Source organism: Papio anubis, chromosome 9 (assembly GCF_008728515.1).
Source record: "Papio anubis isolate 15944 chromosome 9, Panubis1.0, whole genome shotgun sequence".
NCBI classification, from domain to species: Eukaryota; Metazoa; Chordata; class Mammalia; order Primates; family Cercopithecidae; genus Papio; species Papio anubis.
Window position 1 is genome coordinate 31591509 of NC_044984.1, and position 21380 is coordinate 31612888.

Genomic DNA, 21380 nt, shown 5'->3' on the forward strand with positions numbered 1-21380 from the left:
CTAGGATAAGCCACAGTATAAATTCATACTAAAAAAAAAAAAAAGGACTCACAATAGGTGTGTGTGTGTCTAGGGGGGTATAGAATCAAAGAAGACAGCCAATGCATTTTTTTTTTTTTTGAAGTGGAGTCTTTCTCTGTGGCCCAGGCTAGAGTGCAGTGGCGTGATTTCGGCTCACTGCAAGCTCCACCTCCTGGGTTCAAGCGATTCTCCTACCTCAGCCTCCCGAGTAGCTGGGATTACAGGTGCCCACCACTATGCCCAGCTAATTTTTTTGTATTTTTAGTAGAGATGAGGTTTCACCATGTTGGGCAGGCTGCTCTTGAACTCCTGACCTGTTGATCAGTCTGCCTCGGCCTCCCGAAGTGCTGGGATTACAGGCATGAGCCACCGTGCCCGGCCTACTTTTTTGGTAATTTAAAATTCTAAGCCTATTATATAAATATTTTGGAATTTGAAATATTTGGAAGAGCAATCTGATAATTGCAATACATATTTTAACTAAGTTATACTTCTTACTCCAAGTAAATAAAGGATGCTGTGAAAAAAAAAAAAAGAGATATTTTAGCAGCTTTTCTCCACTGAAGAAAGAAAAAGAATGAGGAAAAAAAGAAAAAGAGGAAAAAAAAAGAAAAAAAAAAGAAAGAAGAAGAAAACATGCTGAAGTTTCATTATACCGTCTAAGAAAACAAAGGAATTGCTTCTTCTTTGAAAAGGAGTGTTTATGGAGAAATATGCCTATACCTTAGTTACCTATGTTGTGATGTTAAAGTAATCAACTAATGGAAATTCAATGCTAGCAGCTTGCTGATAAATGTTTAACAACCAGCTTTCTGGGGCTGTGGTAGGGGGAGACGTCTGACTTGCAGAGTTTGTCAATTTCTTTCTTTCTTTGTTTTTAGAGATGGGTCCATGTTGCCCAGGCTGGACCTCTGGGCTCAGGCAATCCTCCTGCCTCAGCCTCCCAAGTTGTTGGGACTACTGGCACACACCACTGTGCCTGGCTTGTGTTTGCCAGTTTCTTACTAAAATACTCCCATCACGGCTAGTCTCAAGCTACCAACATGGCGTCACTGAACACGGAATGATGCTGAAATGCCAAGAATCCCTCTCACTTGCCGGCTCCAACACACTGGAGTGTACAATTTATTTTCCTCTCCTATCTTGGATTTTACCAGTCATTAAGCTAGTGTAGTATGACTTAAGAAAAAAACCGGAAACTTTACGTGGGCACATGGTTATCCCTGTTGCAAAATTTGTATCACCTTTCAGTGAGTGACTTCAGTGGTGAAAAGTACATAATTCCAAAGGGCCCTAAAGAAAGCACCGATGCCTGTGGTAAATGCTGTTGCAGGCACATGCTCATCCTAAAGACAAATGATCCGGTACATCCCCAAGGTGGTGGACCTGACAGTGCTAGTCTTTTTTGAAGGATAAATTATGCATGTTCTCTTAGAGGAGTGACCTCACTATAGAAGCTTCAGGTGGGCAGAACTGAAGTCACTGCTACAAGTTCGTTAGTTAAGCAAACATTCTACCTACAGAGCAGATTTGCTCAGCACCATTGCCACGTGCAGACCAGAAATGATCTCAACGTCAAGTCTGGTAAGTGGAGAAAGTCACTGGCGTATGCACAAGTTTTTCTCCAAAATAGACGGAAAGAATTTATTATAGTAATCTAAATCAAACACAATGCTCGAAATACTACTCAATTTAGTTCACTGTCGGCTCTGAATACATGTAGGGAGAAAATAACACCAATCAATTTGTGGCAATTAAGATATTCGGTAACATTCATGATTTTTAAAAATATAGCTAAGATTAACTCTTACTAGAACCAGTCAACATCTGTCTTAAAAATTTTTAAGAGTGAGCTGGAGACATAAATGAGCAACTACTTAGCAGACACCTCTATGTCCTGGAAATCAATGCTATGTGACTGCAGGTTCCATGGAGGTCCTTTCTTTTTTTTTGAGACGGAGTCTCGCTCTGTCGCCCAGGCTGGAGTGCAGTGGCCGGATCTCAGCTCACTGCAAGCTCCGTCCATGGAGGTCTTTTCTTACATTCTGACTCATATCCTGAATATTCTCCCGGTGGCCTTTCTATCCATTGTGATGACATCTACCCTGAAGTTGTCTACAATGCCATCTCCTACCTTGGAAAGGTGTCTCATTTCATATACTTCATCTTTGTATCTTCTTTGATTATATGAAATGCAGTACAGAGTTCTGCATGCACAGAACTTCAAAAAGAACAACACTGAAATGCTGATACAATGCCCATAATGACAACTGAATATGCCTGTAAATTGGCAATATCTGACCCTGTGGTGTCTTGAGACTATGAAGGGCAGGGGCTTTATCCACCTAAGCACAATCTGTGGACATGTGACAAATACTAATGTATCTAGCATACTAAGACCTTCGGCTTTGAAGACAAGCTTCCCGCATTTGAATTTCAACTGTCTACTGCTAGCCATATGACTTTAGGAAAATCACTCAACCTCTTTGAGGTTGTTTCCTCATCTATAAAATGAGGAAAACCTACCTTGTAGGGGCTGCTGCTGAGAATAAACTGAGAAAAACCTCATAAGGCATTTAGAGCAGTTTCTAGAACATAACAACAATAAATGTTAGCTATTATTGTTATAAATGAGATATACAGATGAAATCGGAAGGGACAGTTTAGTAAACATATATATTATGGTACTCACTTCCCAGATTTTGGCTATATTCTGCTTTTGGAAGGTGAAATTCAAATAAGTGTTCTGGACTGTTTTGCAAACACTGTTTAAAACAGTGCTATTCTGACTAGAGTGTATTCAGCTACTATATGTTCTGAAAAATGTGTGCCAACCAGGGCATTGCTACAACCAACCAATGTATATCTTCTACTCATCAATCGTAAGGGGAGACTACAGGAAGAGATTTGTAACTAGCATCGTTGCCTTTAGATTTTTACCTTCACAATACACCTTTCCCTGTTGATACTATCATTCTTCTTCTTCCCACAAAAATTATCGTATCTCTGTCCTCCATACTAGCTAATTTTGCTTACAGAAGAAAAAAAATTAACTCCTGTTTCTCAAAGAACTAAAAATAGAATTACCATTCAATCCAGCAATCCCATTACTGGGTGTATATACAAAGGAAAATAAATTGTTCTACCGAAAAGGCACATGCGCTCGCATGTTCATCACAGCAGTTCACAATAACAAAGACATGGCTAGATGCCTATCAATAGGGGACTGGATAAGGAAAATGTGGTACACATATACCATGGAATACTACACAGCCATGAAAAAGAATGAAATCATGTCCTTTGCAGCAACATAGATGCAGCTGGAGGCCATTATTCTAAGCAAATTAATGCAGCAATAGAAAACCAAATATCGCATATTCTCACTTAAAAATGGGAGCTAAACACTGGATACAAATAGATACAAAAATGGGAACAACAAACATTGGGGATTTCAAAAGCAGGGAGGGACAGAGTAGGAAAAAGAGTTGAAAATCCATCTATTGGGTACTAAGTTCACTATTTGAGTGATGGGCACATTAGAAGGCCAAACCTCAGCATCACACAATGTACCTGTGTAACAAACCTGTACGTGTACTTCCTGAATCGGAAATTTAAAAAAAAGTTAACTCCTTAATGTGATCCTCAAGATCCCCACTATCTGGCTTTAGCCTATGTTTCCAATTTCTGTTTGATTACTTTCTACCACAAACTCCACACTCTTATCAGACTCGACTATTCACCAAATTCACCATGTATTTTCATTTATTCACTCATTCATTTATTCATTTTATTCACATACCTTGCTCACTTACTATATGCTGAAAACTTTGCTAAGGGTTAGGCATTAAAGATGGTTTTTAAATGCATAGGCTTAGCTTCTATGGCATTCACAATCTATTAATAGTAGAAAAGGTACGTAAACAACTATCATAATACAGCTATGTGACAAAATCAGGAACGGTGGTGACTTGCCTACAAACTCTCGTTTGAACCCTCAGGAACAAGCACTAGCTTTTGCTGGGGAAGCTGGAAAATGTTTCACAGAAAACATAAACTTTATCTTTGGTTTTAAATCATTAGGAGATTAAGTATTCAATAGGCAGATAATAGAAAATGTTTACCAGGCAAATACAATTAAATAAAGTCTTGATAAGAAAGTACTATGACATCTAAGGAAAAGCAAGTACTTCGGTGGGTATGAAGTATATTTGTGGGAAAAAAGGTGGTAATGAAGGTTGTGGATAGACTGAAAAGGGCTGTGTATACTGTCATGGACCAACGTGTCTTCCATTTTTGTTTGGTTCACCTAGCAAGTTCTTCCACCCTTTTCTTATGGTAATATATCTTGCTGTCCTTGCTATGAAAGCAGGTATCTGATCCAGGCTTGGACAATCCAGGTCAAAAGTGGCTCAAATGATGTGCCCCTTTCTGAAGCCAGGCCAGGAAAAAACTTTCCCTGTGATTGGCACAATCATTTTAAGAAAGACGTGCACTTTTTGTGTGTGTGGCTAAGCAAGGGCTGCCTATGATTAAGTTATTTAGCAGAGGCGGCTTGTTTGCATTTGCAGGAAATGAGCTCACTAGGAAAAAAGAAGAGCAAGAAGAGATGAGATACAAATAGAAAAAGAGTGAGTCCCAGGAATGCTGAATTCTGTCCCAAAAAGGGAATACGGCCATGGTTCCTGGTATACTTCCTTCACTTCCTCAAGTGACCTGCAATATCTCAGCCACATGGGCCAATGAATTCCTACTTGTTTCAGTGAGTTTAAGTTTGGTCTCCACCACTTTCAACGGAAACAGTCCTAATACATCTGCCATACTAAGAACTCTGTTTTATGTGGTAAGGCAATGGGAGCCGAAGAGAAACTTTAAGACGTGAAATGTGTTTAAGCAGGTGAACGATGGATCAAAAGTGCACTAGAAAAGCAGATTCAGTGGGCAGTACAGAAGATGGATTCAAGGAAGGCCATTTAGGCACTTCTTACGCCTTTCAAGAATGTGGTCCTTTATCTTTAGAGAATTTCTGACTACCGAAATAGTCCAGCAAGGCCCGGCTCACTTGACACCTCTTTTCTAGTGCCCTTCTGATCTCACCAGACGCCAGAATGGTCCTTTGTTCTGCATTCCCGCAGCACTTCACTTGCACCTTTGACATCTTAGTTCGCAAACTTCAGTGTCTGTCAGAATCACCTAGAGGCTTGTTAAAACTAGACTGCTGGGCCTGACCTTGAGCATTTCTGACTCAGGAGGTCTGGGGTGGGACCTGAGAATTCTAACAACTTCCAGGTGGTGCTGGACCTGTGGCCAGCTTTGAGAACTGCTGCTGTCTTCTATCTGTGTCCCCTGCTCCAATAAACATCCCTTACAGATATTCTTGTTTTGTATGTTTTGAGACAGGGTCTTGCTCTGTCACTCAGGCTGGAGTGCAGTGGTGCAATCAGGGCTCACTGGAACCTCAAACCTCCTGTGCTCAAGAGATTCTCTGTCCCAGCCTCCCGAGTAGGTGGGACTACGTGTGCACACCACCATGCCCAGCTAATTGTTTTCATTTTTTTGTGGAGACAGGGTCTTGCTATGTTGCCCAGGCTGGTCTTGAACTCCTGACCTCAAGTGATCCTCCTGTCTCAGCCTCCCAAAGTGCTGGGATTTCAAGTGTAAGCCACTGCACCCAGCCAAGGGTTTTCTTATTCATCTTTGTATAGCCTTCAGTAGCTAACATAATGTTTTATACAAAATTGGCATTTGATAGGTATTACTGTGTGATTAACTATGGAGATAAAATAAACATATTATCATAATAAATTTTTTCAGTTACCATCCAAATAGAGTCTCTCAAAAAATCAACTGTGTGGGCCGGGCACAGTGGCTCACACCTGTAATCCCAGCACTTTGGGAGGCTGAGGCAGGCAGATCACTGTACTCCAGCCTGGGCAACAGAGCAAGACTCTGTTTGTTTAAAAAAAAAAATACAAACAAACAAACAAACAAACAAACAAACTGTGTAACTAGAGAAAGAACCAAAGGCAGAACATATCCTGACTTCCTTGGGGCTACCTAATTTTTGATTACATCTTCTATCAGGGCAGGGTACAGGTAGCATTACCTTAGGCATCCAGTGACGTTGTAGAATATGTCAAAATCGAGCAAACCATTTGCTTTTGGGTAGTCTCCTTCAGGCCACCCAGAAAAGGGGATGATGATATTCTCGGTCAGCGTAAGCAATGCTTCTGTTATCATGAGATTCTTGAGTTTGTCATTAGATGACAAATTCCACAGCAAACCTAGAAAAGCACAGAGTTAACATGAAGACAGTGCAGGGTGGGAACAAAATGACTGCTGGCAAGTTCCCTGAAGGCCATCAACTCCAGGGCTATGACTAAGTCACAAAAAAATCTGGGGGTGGGGTGGGGCGGGCAGCCCCTTTCCCAAATGGAAGAACCCAATAAGAACTCATTAGATGGTGATGGAGGCTGACCCACGTGAACAATAAATATACGGCTTAGGCTACACACTGTGCAGGTTTAAACTCATCAGATAGATAAATAAAAGTCACACATACTTAAGCATTTATTGCTGTTTCTCTTAAAGGGCCCTACCACAAAGCTGACCTGACTGAGATAATAAAGTCTGGGCTCACCAGCAGGGAGGCTTAAAACGGTCCTATTGTAACTAAAACTTCAACATTTTTAAAGAGTTGTATTTTTTTCTCCCTTAGATACACATGGGAAAATATCTTCCCTATCTCCTTCCCCACTAACTGTAACTTTCACCTGACATTGTGCCTCCCAGTAAGAGCAGGGAGGGTCTGCAGAAAGCCTTTCTCCATGCCTGTCAACAGGAAGCTGATCAACATCACCAATTAATGTTATTGACTGCTACCCAATCACAGAATCACATCCTCCAGCTATTTATTCTGGCTACCTCATGTATAGTTTTATAGTTTGGCAGTGAAGGAGAGACAAGAGGATCTTCCCTATCTGCCAACTTGCATGGTCAAAGATTAGTACCTTCTTTACTCATTAAATTTTCTCTTTCCTCTTGAATCCCCCATATTAAAGAGAAAGACCATATGGGCTAATCTGAAGAAACTGAGATAATAGCATGTTGTAATTTCTAAGGTATATACTGTGACATAGAGACTGAGGCTGGGTACTGAGAGAGAACAGAAAGTGGTATATATATTTACGATTTTTTTTTTTTTTTTTTGAAATTTGGAGCGCGAATGCTTCAGATTCAGTGGAAGGAAGACTGTACACCGATTGCTTGCTATTCCAGGGACTCCCAGCAGGTGTAGAGTTGCCTCACCATCTTTTTTTTTTTTTTTTTTTTTTAGACTGGGTCTCACTCTATTGCCCATGCTGGAGTGCAGTGGCGGCTTGATCTCGGTTCATTGCAATCTCCGCCTCCCAGGTTCAAGTGATGCTCCTGCCTCAGCCTCCCAAGTAGCTGGAATTACAGGCGCCCTCCACCATGCCTGACTAATTTTTGTATTTTTAGTAGAGACGGGTTCCACCATGTTGGCCAGGCTGGTCTCAAACTCCTGACCTCAAATGATCTGCTGCCTCAGTCTCCCAAAGTGCTGGGATTACAGTCATGAGCCATTGCCTGGCCCGCCTCATCATCTTTCATACTGCAATAGGTTACCCTAACTCACTAATGCCCAGGAAAAGGAGAAGAAGGGGCAGAAAGAGAAGGGATGACTCTTCCCTTTCTACCCTATCCTCCTTGCTGCCCAGGCAACAATTCCTACTTCTTTTTTTTCCCTTGAGACGGAGTACTACTTTGTTGCCCAGGCTGGAGTGCGGTGGTGCGATCTTGGCTACTGCAACCTCTGCCTCCCAAGTTTGAGACATTTTCCTTCCTCAGCTTCCCGAGTAGCTGGGATTACAGGCACGCGCCACCATGCCTGGCTAATTTTTGTATTCTCAGTAGAGACGGGGTTTCACCGTGTTGGCCAGGCTGGTCTCGAACTCGACCTGGTGATCTGCCCACCTCGGCCTCCCAAAGTGCTGGGATTACAGGCGTGAGCCACTGTGCCTGGCCCAGCAATTCCTACTTTTTGTTTTGAGACAGAGTCTTACTCTGTTGCCTAGGCTGGAGTGCAGTGGCGCAATCTCGGCTCACTGCAACCTCCGCCTTCTGGGTTCAAGTGATTCTCCTGCCTCAGCCTCCTGAGTAGCTGGGATTACAGGTGCACATCACCACACGCTGCTAATTTTTTGGTATTTTTAGTAGAGACAGGGGTCTCACCATGTTGGTCAGGCTGGTCTCAAACTCCCGACCTCATGATCCACCCGCCTCGGCCTCCCAAAGTTCTGGGATTACAGGCATGAGCCACCACGCCCAGCCCAAAATTCCTACTTCTTAAATTGACTGTGGTCTGTGCAAAGGAAAGAGGAAGCATAGGTACTCGGAGCAGGCTCCTTTATGAACACAGCAAATGTGGCAGACTTGGCTGAACTCTGTGGCAATCATCATCTCCCCTGAAATAACAGTCTGTATAGTTAAAGCTTGGTAATTACTCAGTATACTTACATTTGGTCCAACCAATTAGAACACATTAGGCTTCAGGCAGTCTTTTGGGCTTAAAGAGTTTGCTTCCGCTGTGCAAAGGTAGCTACTTTTTGAAACTGTAACCAGATTTCCATTGAAGCCTACACAGAGCTTCCATTAGATACAGTGACACTGGGTCTGGTGTCTTGTGAGGACTAGATTTCTGACTTATGAGGAGGTCTTTTCCTGATCAAACTAGCATTTGGGGTTAAGGAGCAGTGTCCCTCAGCCACAGGTTTTGTAACACAATGACTTCATTCCTCCCACTTCTCCTTAAGAGGCCCTGGAAGAGGGACAGATAAAACTCAGAAGGTGGTTGAAAACAATTTAAAGGCAAGTCTGAGGTTGAATTTTGGTTACTAAGCTACAAAAGCAAGTTAGAAAGAAGAGAGAAATGAAGAAGAAGAAAAAAAGCTTCTTTAGTTCTAAATAAGCAAACAAATTAATAGTCTCTGCCTGCCAGAAGCTTAAGAACGTGAAGCATAATGACATTTCCTCCTTTTAAAAAGGACCACACAGGGCACTCAAAGGAAAAGTACACCTTACAATAAAAACCAGAGAGGATTAATTGGAACAAAGGGAGTGGAATTTTCCTTCAACAGTCAATATCCTTTAGAGCTTGGCATGCTCTGTTATTTCTACAAAAGTATACAATTTCGGAAGTTTCAGTATAATTTTAGAATTTCTAATATAGGATTTTGCATAGAAATGTCATGCCTGTCAAATTTCTGGGTGGCATGAAAGCTGTGAAAGAACTAAGATGTTCAGTAGAGATTCAGGATTACATATGCGTACACACACACACCCTCAAACAAAATCAGTGAGTAACCAACTACAAACTGGGAAAATACGTACAAGATGAGATAAAAGGTTAATATTCTTAATATATAGAGTTCTTATAAATCACTAAAAAGTGAAACACCAGTAGAAAAATTGGGAAGGTACACAACACAGAACCAACTGATATTAGGAGCTAATCTACACAGCAATCCATGTTCTCTAGTAACTAAAGAAATGCAAATTTAAACAACTAGATATCATTTCGTATCACCGGAGGAGGCAAAACCAGAACCAATGAGTGGAAATTCTAAAGAAGGAGATTTTGGCTCACTGAAAGGATAAACTTCTAAGAGAGCTTTGACGAAAACAGAAGGAACTACTTGTAAGACCCAGCTCTATCACTGGAGGGAATAAAAATTAGCTTATCCCTTATCAGAAAGTAGATGAGGGCTTTCACCCTGAAATTAAAGTGTTAGACTAGAGGAGTGGGTTCCAAATGAGCCCAGTGACAAAACAGACTCACAGTCTTGGGCCATGCCCCAAATTTGCTGAGCCAGAATCTCGGGATGGAGTTCAGGACTTGTATTTTAAAAAAATGATTCCAGTTTTGGGCATGACGAAACCAATGGACTAGATGATTCTGAAGAGATGTCCCTTCGATGATCAGATTCTGGACTACCTAATATAATATTTACAGTTTGGGTTTTCATGTATCTCATCTTTAACTGTTGGTCAATTTATTCATAGTGTCTTAATGTCTACTAGTATAGTTCTTTGTTGCAGATGGTCTGTCTGCCTGTAATTTTCTACCATGAGGCTCTCATTCTAGCCAAAAAGAAAGGGATCTGGACACTGTTAAGGGATATAATTAGAATAATTATCAATTATAAGAGACAATGATAACTCCTATTATCCAGAAATTTATTGCCAACTGTGATGTTTGCAAAAAATAGCTAACCAGTAAAGGGATCTTAGATATTACAACTCATGTTTAATACTAATGGCCTCAGCCGGGCACGGTGGCTCACGCCTATAATCCCAGCACTTTGGGAGGCCAAGGTGGGTGGATCATGTGGTCAGGAGATCAAGACCATCATGGCTAACATGGTGAAACCCTGTCTCTACTAAAAATACAAAAAAAAAAAATTAGCTGGGCGTGGTGGTGGGCACCTGTAGTCCCAGCTACTCGGAGGCTGAGGCAGGAGAATGGCGTGAACCAGGGAGGCGGACATTGCAGTGAGCCAAGATAGCGCCACTGCACTCTGGCCTAGGCGACAGAGTGAGACTCCGTCTCAAGATAAATAAATAAATAAATAAATAAATAAATAAATAAATAAAATGACCTCTAGGACAGAAAATATAGTAATTTAACAAATCTGCCTTAACACTTAGGCAGCAAAACTTCCAAATTTTCTGATTAAATAAATCCCTATCTTCAGTGACAAAGAATGAGGAGGAAAAGATGATGACAATGACCACTCGAACAAGGACAAGAAAGAAAACTGGTTCTTTTTAACCGTGGTTTTCAAAGGGGTCAAAGAGTGGGAGGATTTTGTTTTTTGTTTTTTGTTTTTTTTTACAATTTCCCTTACATAGATATACCCCTTTCACCTAAATTTTGCAAAACTTACCTGGAATATCAGGTTATTAAAAAAGTCATGTATTTCAAGTTACATATAAACCCAGGGTACCTTGTTATACATTATGAATGTAGAATAAAATAATATACAATTACTTAAAGTACATAATATTTTATAGCAAAACATTTTGAGTATTTTATTAAAATGTAGCAATCCAATTAAGTACTTCTACAAAACATGCAGAGATTAATACGCAGTTTCAGCACATTTCACTGACCATCACCTCTGACTCTTTCATATGTAATGAGAGAGGGATAAGAACCCCCGCTGCACTCTTACCATGACTTGTCCGTTTTCATCCAAGGTATATCCCTGCTCACTCCAGCCAATGCTCACTACTCAGTGACCTTGAAGATGAACTTCTGAGACTAAGATGTGCCGTTCTCATTTCAATTACGGGAACACTACCACACTCACTCAGTAAGGGAGAAAGAACAATCTCACCGGGGTAAGGGGAATGGGGGTGTCTTTGATCCTAAAGTTCTTTCATTAGAAGAGACGCTCCTAGGCTACTACTGGAAATGTCAGGAAAGTCAGTGAGTTTAGATTCGTTCCCAGTGATGCTAAACTTCTTATGCACGTGTAGAAACAGATGGTTCATTTTGTATATTTTGGCTAGAAAAATGAAGGTCTTATCTTAAAACACACCTGACTCTCTTACTGGTATGTATTCTAGGTATTTCCAGGCCAGAAGACTCTTTTTCACATTTGGTCAGACATCCACAGTTGTTGAGAAACTAACGTGAGCACCACAGCTCATTCTGCGATTAAATACACGGCATGGCAGAAGTGGCAACTTAATATTAAAGGATGCAAACGCGGCTCAGAGACGCCCCTTTCTTCAAAATTCTGCTGAAAGTCGGGAGGAAACTGAGAGTAAAGTATGGAAAGATGGCATTTGAAATGCTTCAGAGAAGTGAAGTTGAGCCAACTATTGAAGGATGAGCGGGTTCTCCAGGCAGTTTAAGTATGCAAAAGGATTCCACTCTAAGACAGCAGCAGAGACAGACACCAAGACAGAAAACAGGCATAGAGCAGAGCAGCAGGTTCTTTAGGATTTCAGAACTTAGGCTGGAAGAAGATGAGAGGAGACCCTGCTGCCAACGATCATCAGGCTCACATCGTAACACCTTTGTGTGGGATACTACAGAGTACGGGCTTCATCTCACGGGAAGCAGGGAGCACAGTGGGACAGTATGTTTATTAGAAAGACAACACTAGAAGCAGAATGGAGGATAGTCTGGCGATGTGCAATACTGAATCCCAGCGGCCAGGTCAGAAAGAGGCTACTACTGCAGGAGTAGAGCGAGAGATGAAGACAGCTTGAACCAAGGCAGAGACAAGAAGAGAGGGGGCCGGGCACGGTGGCTCACGCCTGTAATCCCAGCACTTTGGAAGGCCGAGGCCAGCGGATCACCTGAGGTCAGGAGGTTCGAGACCAGCCTGACCAACATGGAGAAACCCTGTCTCTACTAAAAATACAAAATTAGCTTGGCATGGTGGCTCATGCCTGTAATCCCAGCTACTCGGGAGGCTGAGACAGGAGAATTGCTTGAACCTGGGAGGCAGAGGTTGCGGTGAGCCGAGATCGCGCCATTGCACTCCAGCCTGGGTAACAAGAGTGAAACTCCTTCTCAAAAAAAAAAGAAAAAAAAATGAATAGAGAGGAAGGATCAAACAGGAACGAGGAAGAGCTCTCTGATGCGAGTCTCAAAGACTACAGAAATGAGTCATCACGTGCCTCAAAAGTAGGCAGGATGACAGCAAAACACTCAGATACAACTAGGTTCAAACCTGGGCTTTGTACTTTACTATTTATACAACCTTGGGCAATTAACCCCTCTGAGTCTCATACTGATCATATGTAAATCACCAATTATGCTTCCACCTCTTATGGAGTTGTCAGGAGAAACTGGATAAAAAAAAAAGAAAGCCCTAGCTTAGTGACCAACACATAATAGAGGTTCAGAAAAAAAAAAAGGTCTAAGAAATAGACCAGTAAGATTCACATATATACTTACTTTCTTTGTGTTTCTAAACAAAGATATAAACATGTCTATATTAGGTTAACAATTTATTTCCGAGGCCCAGAAAGCCCTTATTTAGCTCTTCTATTAGTAGAGCCACAGGGAGTAATTTAGAAGGATTTGTATCAAATGTTCAAATGTCTGTTCGGTTCAATTAGCATGTAATGAACACCCTCCAGGAGGGATGTTTGGCTTATACTAGAAATCCTGGGTGCTGTACAATCAACTTCCATTTATCAACTCTATAGCTGATCTAATGATGCCTGAATGGTTTCATATGGAATCAACATCACAGAATGTTCTCTGATGTTAGTCTCCTATTGCCTATGCAGGAGAAGAGGAACCGTGCTTCAATGGCTTGTTCCCTCGACACATGCAAGCACACACACACTTCCCAAGCTTTCTAACTACCAGGCACCCTAACTCCAAATCACACTATTTTCCATGTTTCCTCTAAATGACTGGCAGCTAGCTTCTTTCTGCCTCTTTGCCTTGCTAGTGATGCTCACTTTGCCAGGAATAACTTTCATCCTCCTCCTTCAAAACACCAATCCAAAGCCTATTCCTCTTTTAAGGTCCACAATGAAACATAACCCCATCAGGAAATGCTGTCTATTGCTGCTTTTGCATTACAACACAATTGAGAATTGCTACTGAATCTGTATGACCTACAAAGGCTAAAATGTTCACTGTCTTACCCTTTACAGAAAATGTTTGCTTACCTCTGCTCTATGTGAATGGAGGTAAGTGATGAACTTTTCCAGGGGCTGTAAAACTAGTAGATGGAGAAACAAAATCCAATGTGGGTGCAGTGGTGTGTCCCTGTAGTCCCAGCTACTCAGGAGGCTGAGGCAGGAGGATCTCATGAGCCCAGGAGACCAGCCTAGGCAGCACAGTGAGATCCCCATCCTTTAAAAAAACAAAAACAAAAACAAAAACAAACCCAAATCCACACCCTTCCTAGGCTGTGATTCTCAGTGCCCGACCTCTGAAAGCTGCTCTGTAAATGTTGGTTAAATGAATGGAATCACTTTTAATTTCTACAGGCATTTTACTACAAATCATGGATATGAAAAGAAATCCCTCATGGGACATGACAAAATGCTGGCAAGAGGGTAGCACGGTACTAGCCAGGCGCGGTGGCTCATGCCTGTAATCCCAGCACTTTGGGAGGTGGAGGCAGGAGGATTCCCTGAGGTCGGGAGCTCGAGACCAGCCTGACCAACATGGTGAAACCCTGTCTCTACTAAAAATACAAAAAATTAGCTGGGCGTGGTGGTGAGTGCCTGTAACCCCAGCTACTTGGGAGACTGAGGCAGGGAGAATTGCTTGAACCCCGGAGGTGGAGGTTGCAGTGAGCTGAGATCGTGCCACTGCACTCCAGCCTGGGCGACAAAGCAAGACTCCATCTCAAGGAAAAAAAAAAAAAAAAAAAAAAAGAAAGTAGAGAGAGTAGCATGGTACCTCACATAGTTTTATAAAATTAAAATACATCAGAATTTAAAATGTGATATTTAGCAATATGGATACAGCTGGAGGTCATTATCCTAAGCAAATTAATGCAAAAACAAAAAATCAAATACTACATATTCTCACTTACAAATGGGAGCTAAACATTGGGTATACATGGACATAAAGATGACTAAAACAGGGAGGAAAGGATGGGGGCAAGGGTTGAAAAACTATCTATTGGGTACTACGCTGAGTACCTGGATGACAGGACCATTCGTACCCCAAACCTCAGCACCACACAATATACCCATGTGACACACTTGCACATGTAACCCCAAATCTAACATGAATGTTGAATTTTTTAAAAATGTGATATTTTAAGATACAAAGCGAGTAGAGACAATGACAAAGTCTTTATAGAGAAATTAAACCTATCGTATAACTAAATGAATAAGGTAGAAGAGCAAAATATATTCAATTCAATTTAAAACAGTATTTGTGGAGTACTTCCTTTAAAAGTATTTACCAGAACACTGTCAACTATTATACATAGTTAATTTAAAAAAAACCTCTTCTATGATATATATTCTTTGAGCATTTGTTTCCTCATCTATAAAACTGACATATAACACCTGATAATATCTAGAAACCCAAGGTTTTTGTGATAATTAAATTAGAAACTGTATGTATATCTCTGAGACACTGAAGATATTTAATAAAAATTTACTGATGATTGCACTCAGTTATGCCTCCTGCAATCTTTTTTAATTCTTTTGAGATAAGGTCTCACTCTGTTGCCCAGGCTGGAGTACAGTGGTGCAATCATGGCTCACTGTACCAAACTCAACCTCCTGGGCTCAAGCAATCCTCCCACCTCAGCCTCCCGAGTAGCTGAGACTACAGGCACACACCACTACCACGCCTGGCTAATTCCTTATTTTTCGTACAGACAGGGTCCCACTGTGTTGCCCAGGCTGATCTTGAACTCCTGGGCTCAAGCAATCCCCCTGCCTTAGTCTCCCAAAGTGCTGGGATTACAGGCATGAGCTACTGCACCCAGCCGCTCCTTCACTCTTTGTACTGTGTGCAGGGAGCACAAGTGGAGAGCTGATGGTGATAGCAGGGAGCGTGATTTTTCTGGAACATCAATAAATCATTTTCTCTTTTATCATATGACTGTTCATTTAAATGAAACTAGCCCCTTCTCTTCATGCTTAGAGGACATATTACTAACACTGTTGTTTTAATTCTATCTGATTAGTCCATCTCTCCAATTCATTGCATAAAAAGGAGACATTTGCTCAAATCAGTATTTGAACAAAAATGTGAAGTAGACAATTAAAAAAACAAACATATCCAGTTACTCTTCTTTCTTTAAGGTTGCAGTGAGCTAAGGAGGTGGTACTGAGAGGAGTCCAGATAATGGAAAGATTGGGAAAAACAGCTTCTAATATTTGATTAATTTGATTAAATTGATTCTCCACATGGGAAAACTACGTGACTCTCCATTTCATTTTTTTTCTATAGATCCAGCAAGCCGGTTGTTGAGCAAATAATACGAACAACTGAGTGTGATTCTTGTCAGTTTTCTTTAGAAGGTTTAGGACACCTGGGTAACAGTGAAACCCTACATGTTCTTAAACTACAAAGTGGGCTGTTAGTGAATTTAAGCAGAATTTTTATTACAGTGAGTCTTGTCAAGTTGTTTTAAAGACATTTAGTCAAAGGCGCATAGAGTTCCTAATTAAGAATATCAAGCAAAAGCCACAGAACATTTTCCCTTTCAGAAAAAAGGAATTCAGGCTGGGCGCAGTGGCTCATGGCTCATGCCTGTAATCCCAGCACTTTGGGAGGCCGAGGCGGGCGGACGAGGTCAGGAGTTCGAGACCAGCCTGGCCAACATGGTGAAACTAAACTTTAGTAGAAACATGGTCTCTACTAAAAATACAAAAATTAGCTGGGTGTGGTAGCACATGCATGTAATCCCAGCTACTAGGGAGGCTGAGGCAGAATTGCTTGAACCCCAGAGGTGGAGGTTGCAGTAAGCCAAGATTGTGCCACTGCACTACAGCCTGGGTGATAGAGCAAGATTCTGTCTAAAAAAAAAAAAAAAAGGAATTCAAATATGGCTCAAATCTGGAGTCTAAGCCAGCAGGTAACCATGTTCCTTTAAAGCCATCTATAGCATAACAATGAGCCCATCAATCATTTGCTCCAGGAAACTTAAGAAAAAGAGATGACGTAAGGCATCTGGCTGGGGTGCAAATGTGTTACGTTCTACAATATTCAGTAAGCACTACCTGTTATTTGTTTTTTAGTCTCCAAGTCTCTGGTTTGCTTCAGCACCTGGAGCAGCCGAGGTATCCCATTTAGTTCAGCCACCTCCAATTTGTTGTCATTGTCTTCAAATACTAAGTTTCTCAAGGCCCCACACACAGCTCGCTGAACGTCTTCATTCTGAACTTTTAGGAGCTGCAGAAGCTTGGGGATGCCACGAAGCTGGTTAACCTGCGGAAGAAGTAGATGCACATTTCTAAAATTAATTTTGATGTGGCATCAAGACATCCAATGTAATACAAACAGATGAAGTTTACTGATGCTGATTAGAACCTTTCTTCATCAACAACTATGTGTAGCACAACTGAGATTCTTGTAGAATATACCCCAGCTATAAGGCAGTTATCTGTCATCAAGGAACTTACAGTAAATTCAGGAAGTTAAGACTGAAACCTATGAAATAATTGAAGGGGAAGATTAAGTGATAAAGGGTGCATAGGTACTAGTTAAACAAAGTTAAGTGATAAAAGCTTGGAGCATAATAAAAATGAAGAGAATTGGGAATCTAGGCAGTAAGGGAAGTTTTATTAAAGAATCCAGAATTACGTATGTTTTTTCCTAAGACAAAACTTTATAGTCCATATAAAATGAATAGCATCACTTTCATTAACAGAAGTAAAAATGCATTTACTATGTCAACCTCAGTAGTAATGCAAACTAACCCTAAATTCTTATACTCAATTGCATTGAGTATTTTAAAAGACTTATAAAACCTATGCAAGCAGTTTAAGCAGATAAAATAACTTTACACTTTTAAATGTGTTATTTAAAAAATATTCCTTCTCTCCAAATACGTAAGAAAGCGCATGCTATTAGAGAAAAGGCACAACCACCAATGGGAAACAAATTGATGGTTTAAATTTTGAAACCTATGGGTGTTTAAGAAGAGGCCAAATAATCCTAATCTAAACAAGGAGGTTTCCTGTTTTAGTCTGAAAATATTATCTAAAGAAATTAAAAGGCAGACACAGTGTTGGTGAAATGAAACATTAGGTTGTAGACTGAAGGCTTTCCTTCTCTTAGGCTTCCATTCACATTTGATTTTGAAACTTTTAAGTTGCCAAGAGCAGTTGGTAAAGATCTCATTTTCACTATCTTAATGCAGAAATTTTGAGGAAGTAAGTTTTCATGAATGGGCATGAGCTTCCCTTTCAGACGAAGTTTGTCACTTAGCAAGGACACCCTAACTGCCAGCAGTTTATGCTCAGCAGAGAGCTGCATGCCTGGCTCGGGGCAGATTTGCATATTTTCTATGTATCAAACTCTAGCCTCCCTTTCATAGACAGATAAATGGTATTTAGGACACAGGCTCCAATATTACATATTCTTTTGACAGGACTGGAGAAAAGTCTAGAAAGGTGGAAATAAGTATCAGAATTGTAAAACAATATAAATAATAAAAATAATAGCCACAATAACAACCACAATCATTATAATAAAGCAAAAATTACAACTCCTCTCCCTCCTACTTCTAACATTAAGAAGTGTCAGTATAGTGTTAGGAGTTTTATATACATTATCTAATTAATAGATTGCAAGAACCTTAAGAAGAAAGTACTCTTGATTCCTTTAAGGCTTCACTGGACGTAATAAGGAATAAATACTTCCACTTGCTGACTGCCTTCTGAGGAGACATTTGCTGAACAAGAGACAGATGGGAGAGTGGCCGCAGCAATTCTGTTGGACTGTGTCTAAAGCCATTTAAATGCATGATAAAGATTTCTTAGCTGGCTGGGTGCGGTGGCTTATGCCTGTAATCCCAGCACTTTGGGAGGTCGAGGTGGGCGGATCATGAGGTCAGGAGTTCGAGACCAGCCTGGCCAACAAGGTGAAACCCCGTCTCTATTAAAAATAAAACATTAGCTGGGCGTGGCAGTGCATGCCTGTAATCCCAGCTACTCAGGAGGCTGAGGCAGGAGAATTGCTTGAACCCGGGAGGCGGAGCTTGCAGTGAGCAGAGATGGCACCACTGCACTCCAGCTCAGGCGACTGTGAGACTCCATCTCAAAAACAAACAAAAAAGATGTCTTAGCTGTCAAGTAAATCTGGTCCAACAGATTATTTCATCATTTCATCTATTCCTCTTACAGGCTGAGTATCCCTTATCTGAAAATCTGAAATCTGAAATACTTCAAAATCTGAAACTTTTTGAATGCTAACATAATGCTCCAAGGGAGTAATTCAGATCTTGGATTTTTGGATTAGGAAGGCTCAACCAATGTAATGCAAATATTCCCAAATCTGAAAAACCCCAAATTCAAAATACTTCTGGTCTCAAGCATTTTGGATAAGCGACACTTAACCTGTATTATACTTCCTTAAAAGCAAAAAAAAAAAAAAAAAAACACACACACACATGAACACACCAAAATTTATGTTAAAACAATCTGTAATTCACATTTCCCTAATTCCCTAATTTTTATTTCATGGTAAGGTTTTAAGGTAAATTCATACTATCTCTTTTTTTTTTTTTTATACAGAGTCTCACTCTGTCGCCCAGGCTGGAGTGCAGTAACATGATCTTGGCTCACTGCAACCTCTGCCCCGTGAGTTCAAGCAATTCTCCTGCCTCACTCAGCCCCCCTAATTGCTGGGATTACAGGTGTGCGCTACCACGCCCAGCTAGTTTTTGTATTCTGAGTGGAGATGGGGTTTTGCCATGTCAGCCAGGCTGGTCTCAAATTCCTGACCTCAAGTGATCCACCTACCTTGGCCTCCCAAAGTGCTAGGATTACAGGGGTGAGCCACTGCACCCAGCCGGCTTCCTCCTTCTAATAAGTTAAATTACAGAAAGAAAGGCCTTGACTGGCAAAATAGCACCGTGGGATATATACCCGTGTCTTCTGGGCGAACCCTGTTATTCTGTTACCATGCCACATTGCCTGTTTTTAAGTTTTTGAGAAAATACAAGTTTACAATATAAATTCACACTGTATAAGCTACATGAATGCCAGATATACCAAATCTTCCCAGTAGCAGTATACATATCAGATGCAAAAACAAAATCCTATTTGTCCTGAGGTACTTTGGCAGCTTTAGACATATTTTATTAACTTAATTCTTAATTTATAAGTTGTCTTCTTCAAAATATGATGGGAAATGGCTTACTGGCCATATTGCATTTCAAGCTGCAATCATAGAATTAGTACAAAGTGACATATGGAAGCCTCCCCAGCTCAGAACAGCTCCCTTACCCTGTCACCTTTATCACCTTGGCTTTCAGCACTTGCTCTAGCCCGGAAAGGGAGAACTACAGACACAGCAGTGCTCCGATAAAGGCTGAAATCTGGCTACAGCTCTACTTACTGTATAACTTGACTCCCTCGTGTCTGGCACTTATCCCAAGTTTAAAAATAGGCTTTAGTTACTTTCATCGATTTTATCAAGCAAATGGATATAAATCCTGCTAAACGCAAAAAGTTAATGACCTTCTCCTTGCATTTAACTAAAAGATGGTAGGTGACGAATCCTATCCACAGTAGGACCAATGTCAAATATGCTGCTCTTGTCCTTAACATTCAGGGAAGCAGCTGGGACCAGAGAGGTTTGATGAGTTTCCCAATTATACTGAATCCTCGGGGTATTTTTCCCTCCTTTGGGAAAAGGAAAAAAGAAATAGACTAACATGCATGTTTCAGAACTTCAAAAAAGTTATCATTTGAGTTGGTTTCTAAATACATGAAAGGGCAGAGTCACATATGAGAATCTTAACTCTCTCTGTGGCTTTATTCTGATTATCTTTCCTGTCAATTACAAAATAAGTAAATGACGACGACTTCTGGTTGCAAATAAGTACAGGGAACACACGGCCTCTGCTGAGGCAAAGGCTCTCTCCAGCCCCGGAGCCTTTGCCCTCACTTCCTCCTCCTGTCTGGAAGGTTCAGTCCACTCTGCCTCTCTTCCAGCAAAGCCCTATTCATCCTGTGGGATCCAGCTCAAATGTCACCTCCTCTATGAAATGTCACTCCCTTTCTCTGCTTTCCCTCCCATTAGAATTAATCACTCCCTGTAAATTGACATAACCTTTCAGGAAGGCAAGTGGCAATATGTGTCAAAACTTTTAAAATATTCACTTCTAGTAACCTTTATTGGGAAACAATGTGAAATGAAGACACAGACTAACATGCAAAAATAGTGACTACTTCTTTTATAATAGCAGAAAATAAGAAACCATGAATATCCAGCAGTGGGGGAAGACTGGTTGATAGTTGTCACATACCCATATGTTGAGGTATCCACAGGTGAGGCAGACCTGACAAAGACACTATTAGCCACACAGTTCCCTCACTAGTCAAATGGGAATTACTGTGTAAGATGAGCAATTACATGTCAGGCACACAGCAGTCACTCAATATAAGGTTGCAACTACCATCACCTTTAACAAGTTAACTGAAACTGGCCATCAGAGAAATGCAAATCAAAACCACAATGAGATACCATCTCATACCAGTTAGAATGGCAATCACTAAAAAGTCAGGAAACAACAGTTGCTGGAGAGGATGTGGAGAAAAAGGAACGCTTTTACACTGTTGTTGGGACTATAAACTAGTTCAACCATTGAGGAAGACAG

The 21380-nt window shown here is 40.9% G+C and overlaps 1 protein-coding gene across 1 annotated transcript in view; it reads right to left on the bottom strand.

The window, feature by feature from the left end:
• PKP2 (plakophilin 2) overlaps positions 1-21380 on the bottom strand; it is a 108675-nt gene that overhangs the window by 44065 nt on the left and 43230 nt on the right. The window contains exons 5-6 of the mRNA XM_009180503.4: positions 16774-16981; positions 6125-6302 (exon numbers count right to left, since the gene is read on the bottom strand). Coding sequence (XP_009178767.1) covers positions 6125-6302; positions 16774-16981 — 386 coding nt within the window. The remainder of the gene's footprint in view (positions 1-6124; positions 6303-16773; positions 16982-21380) is intronic.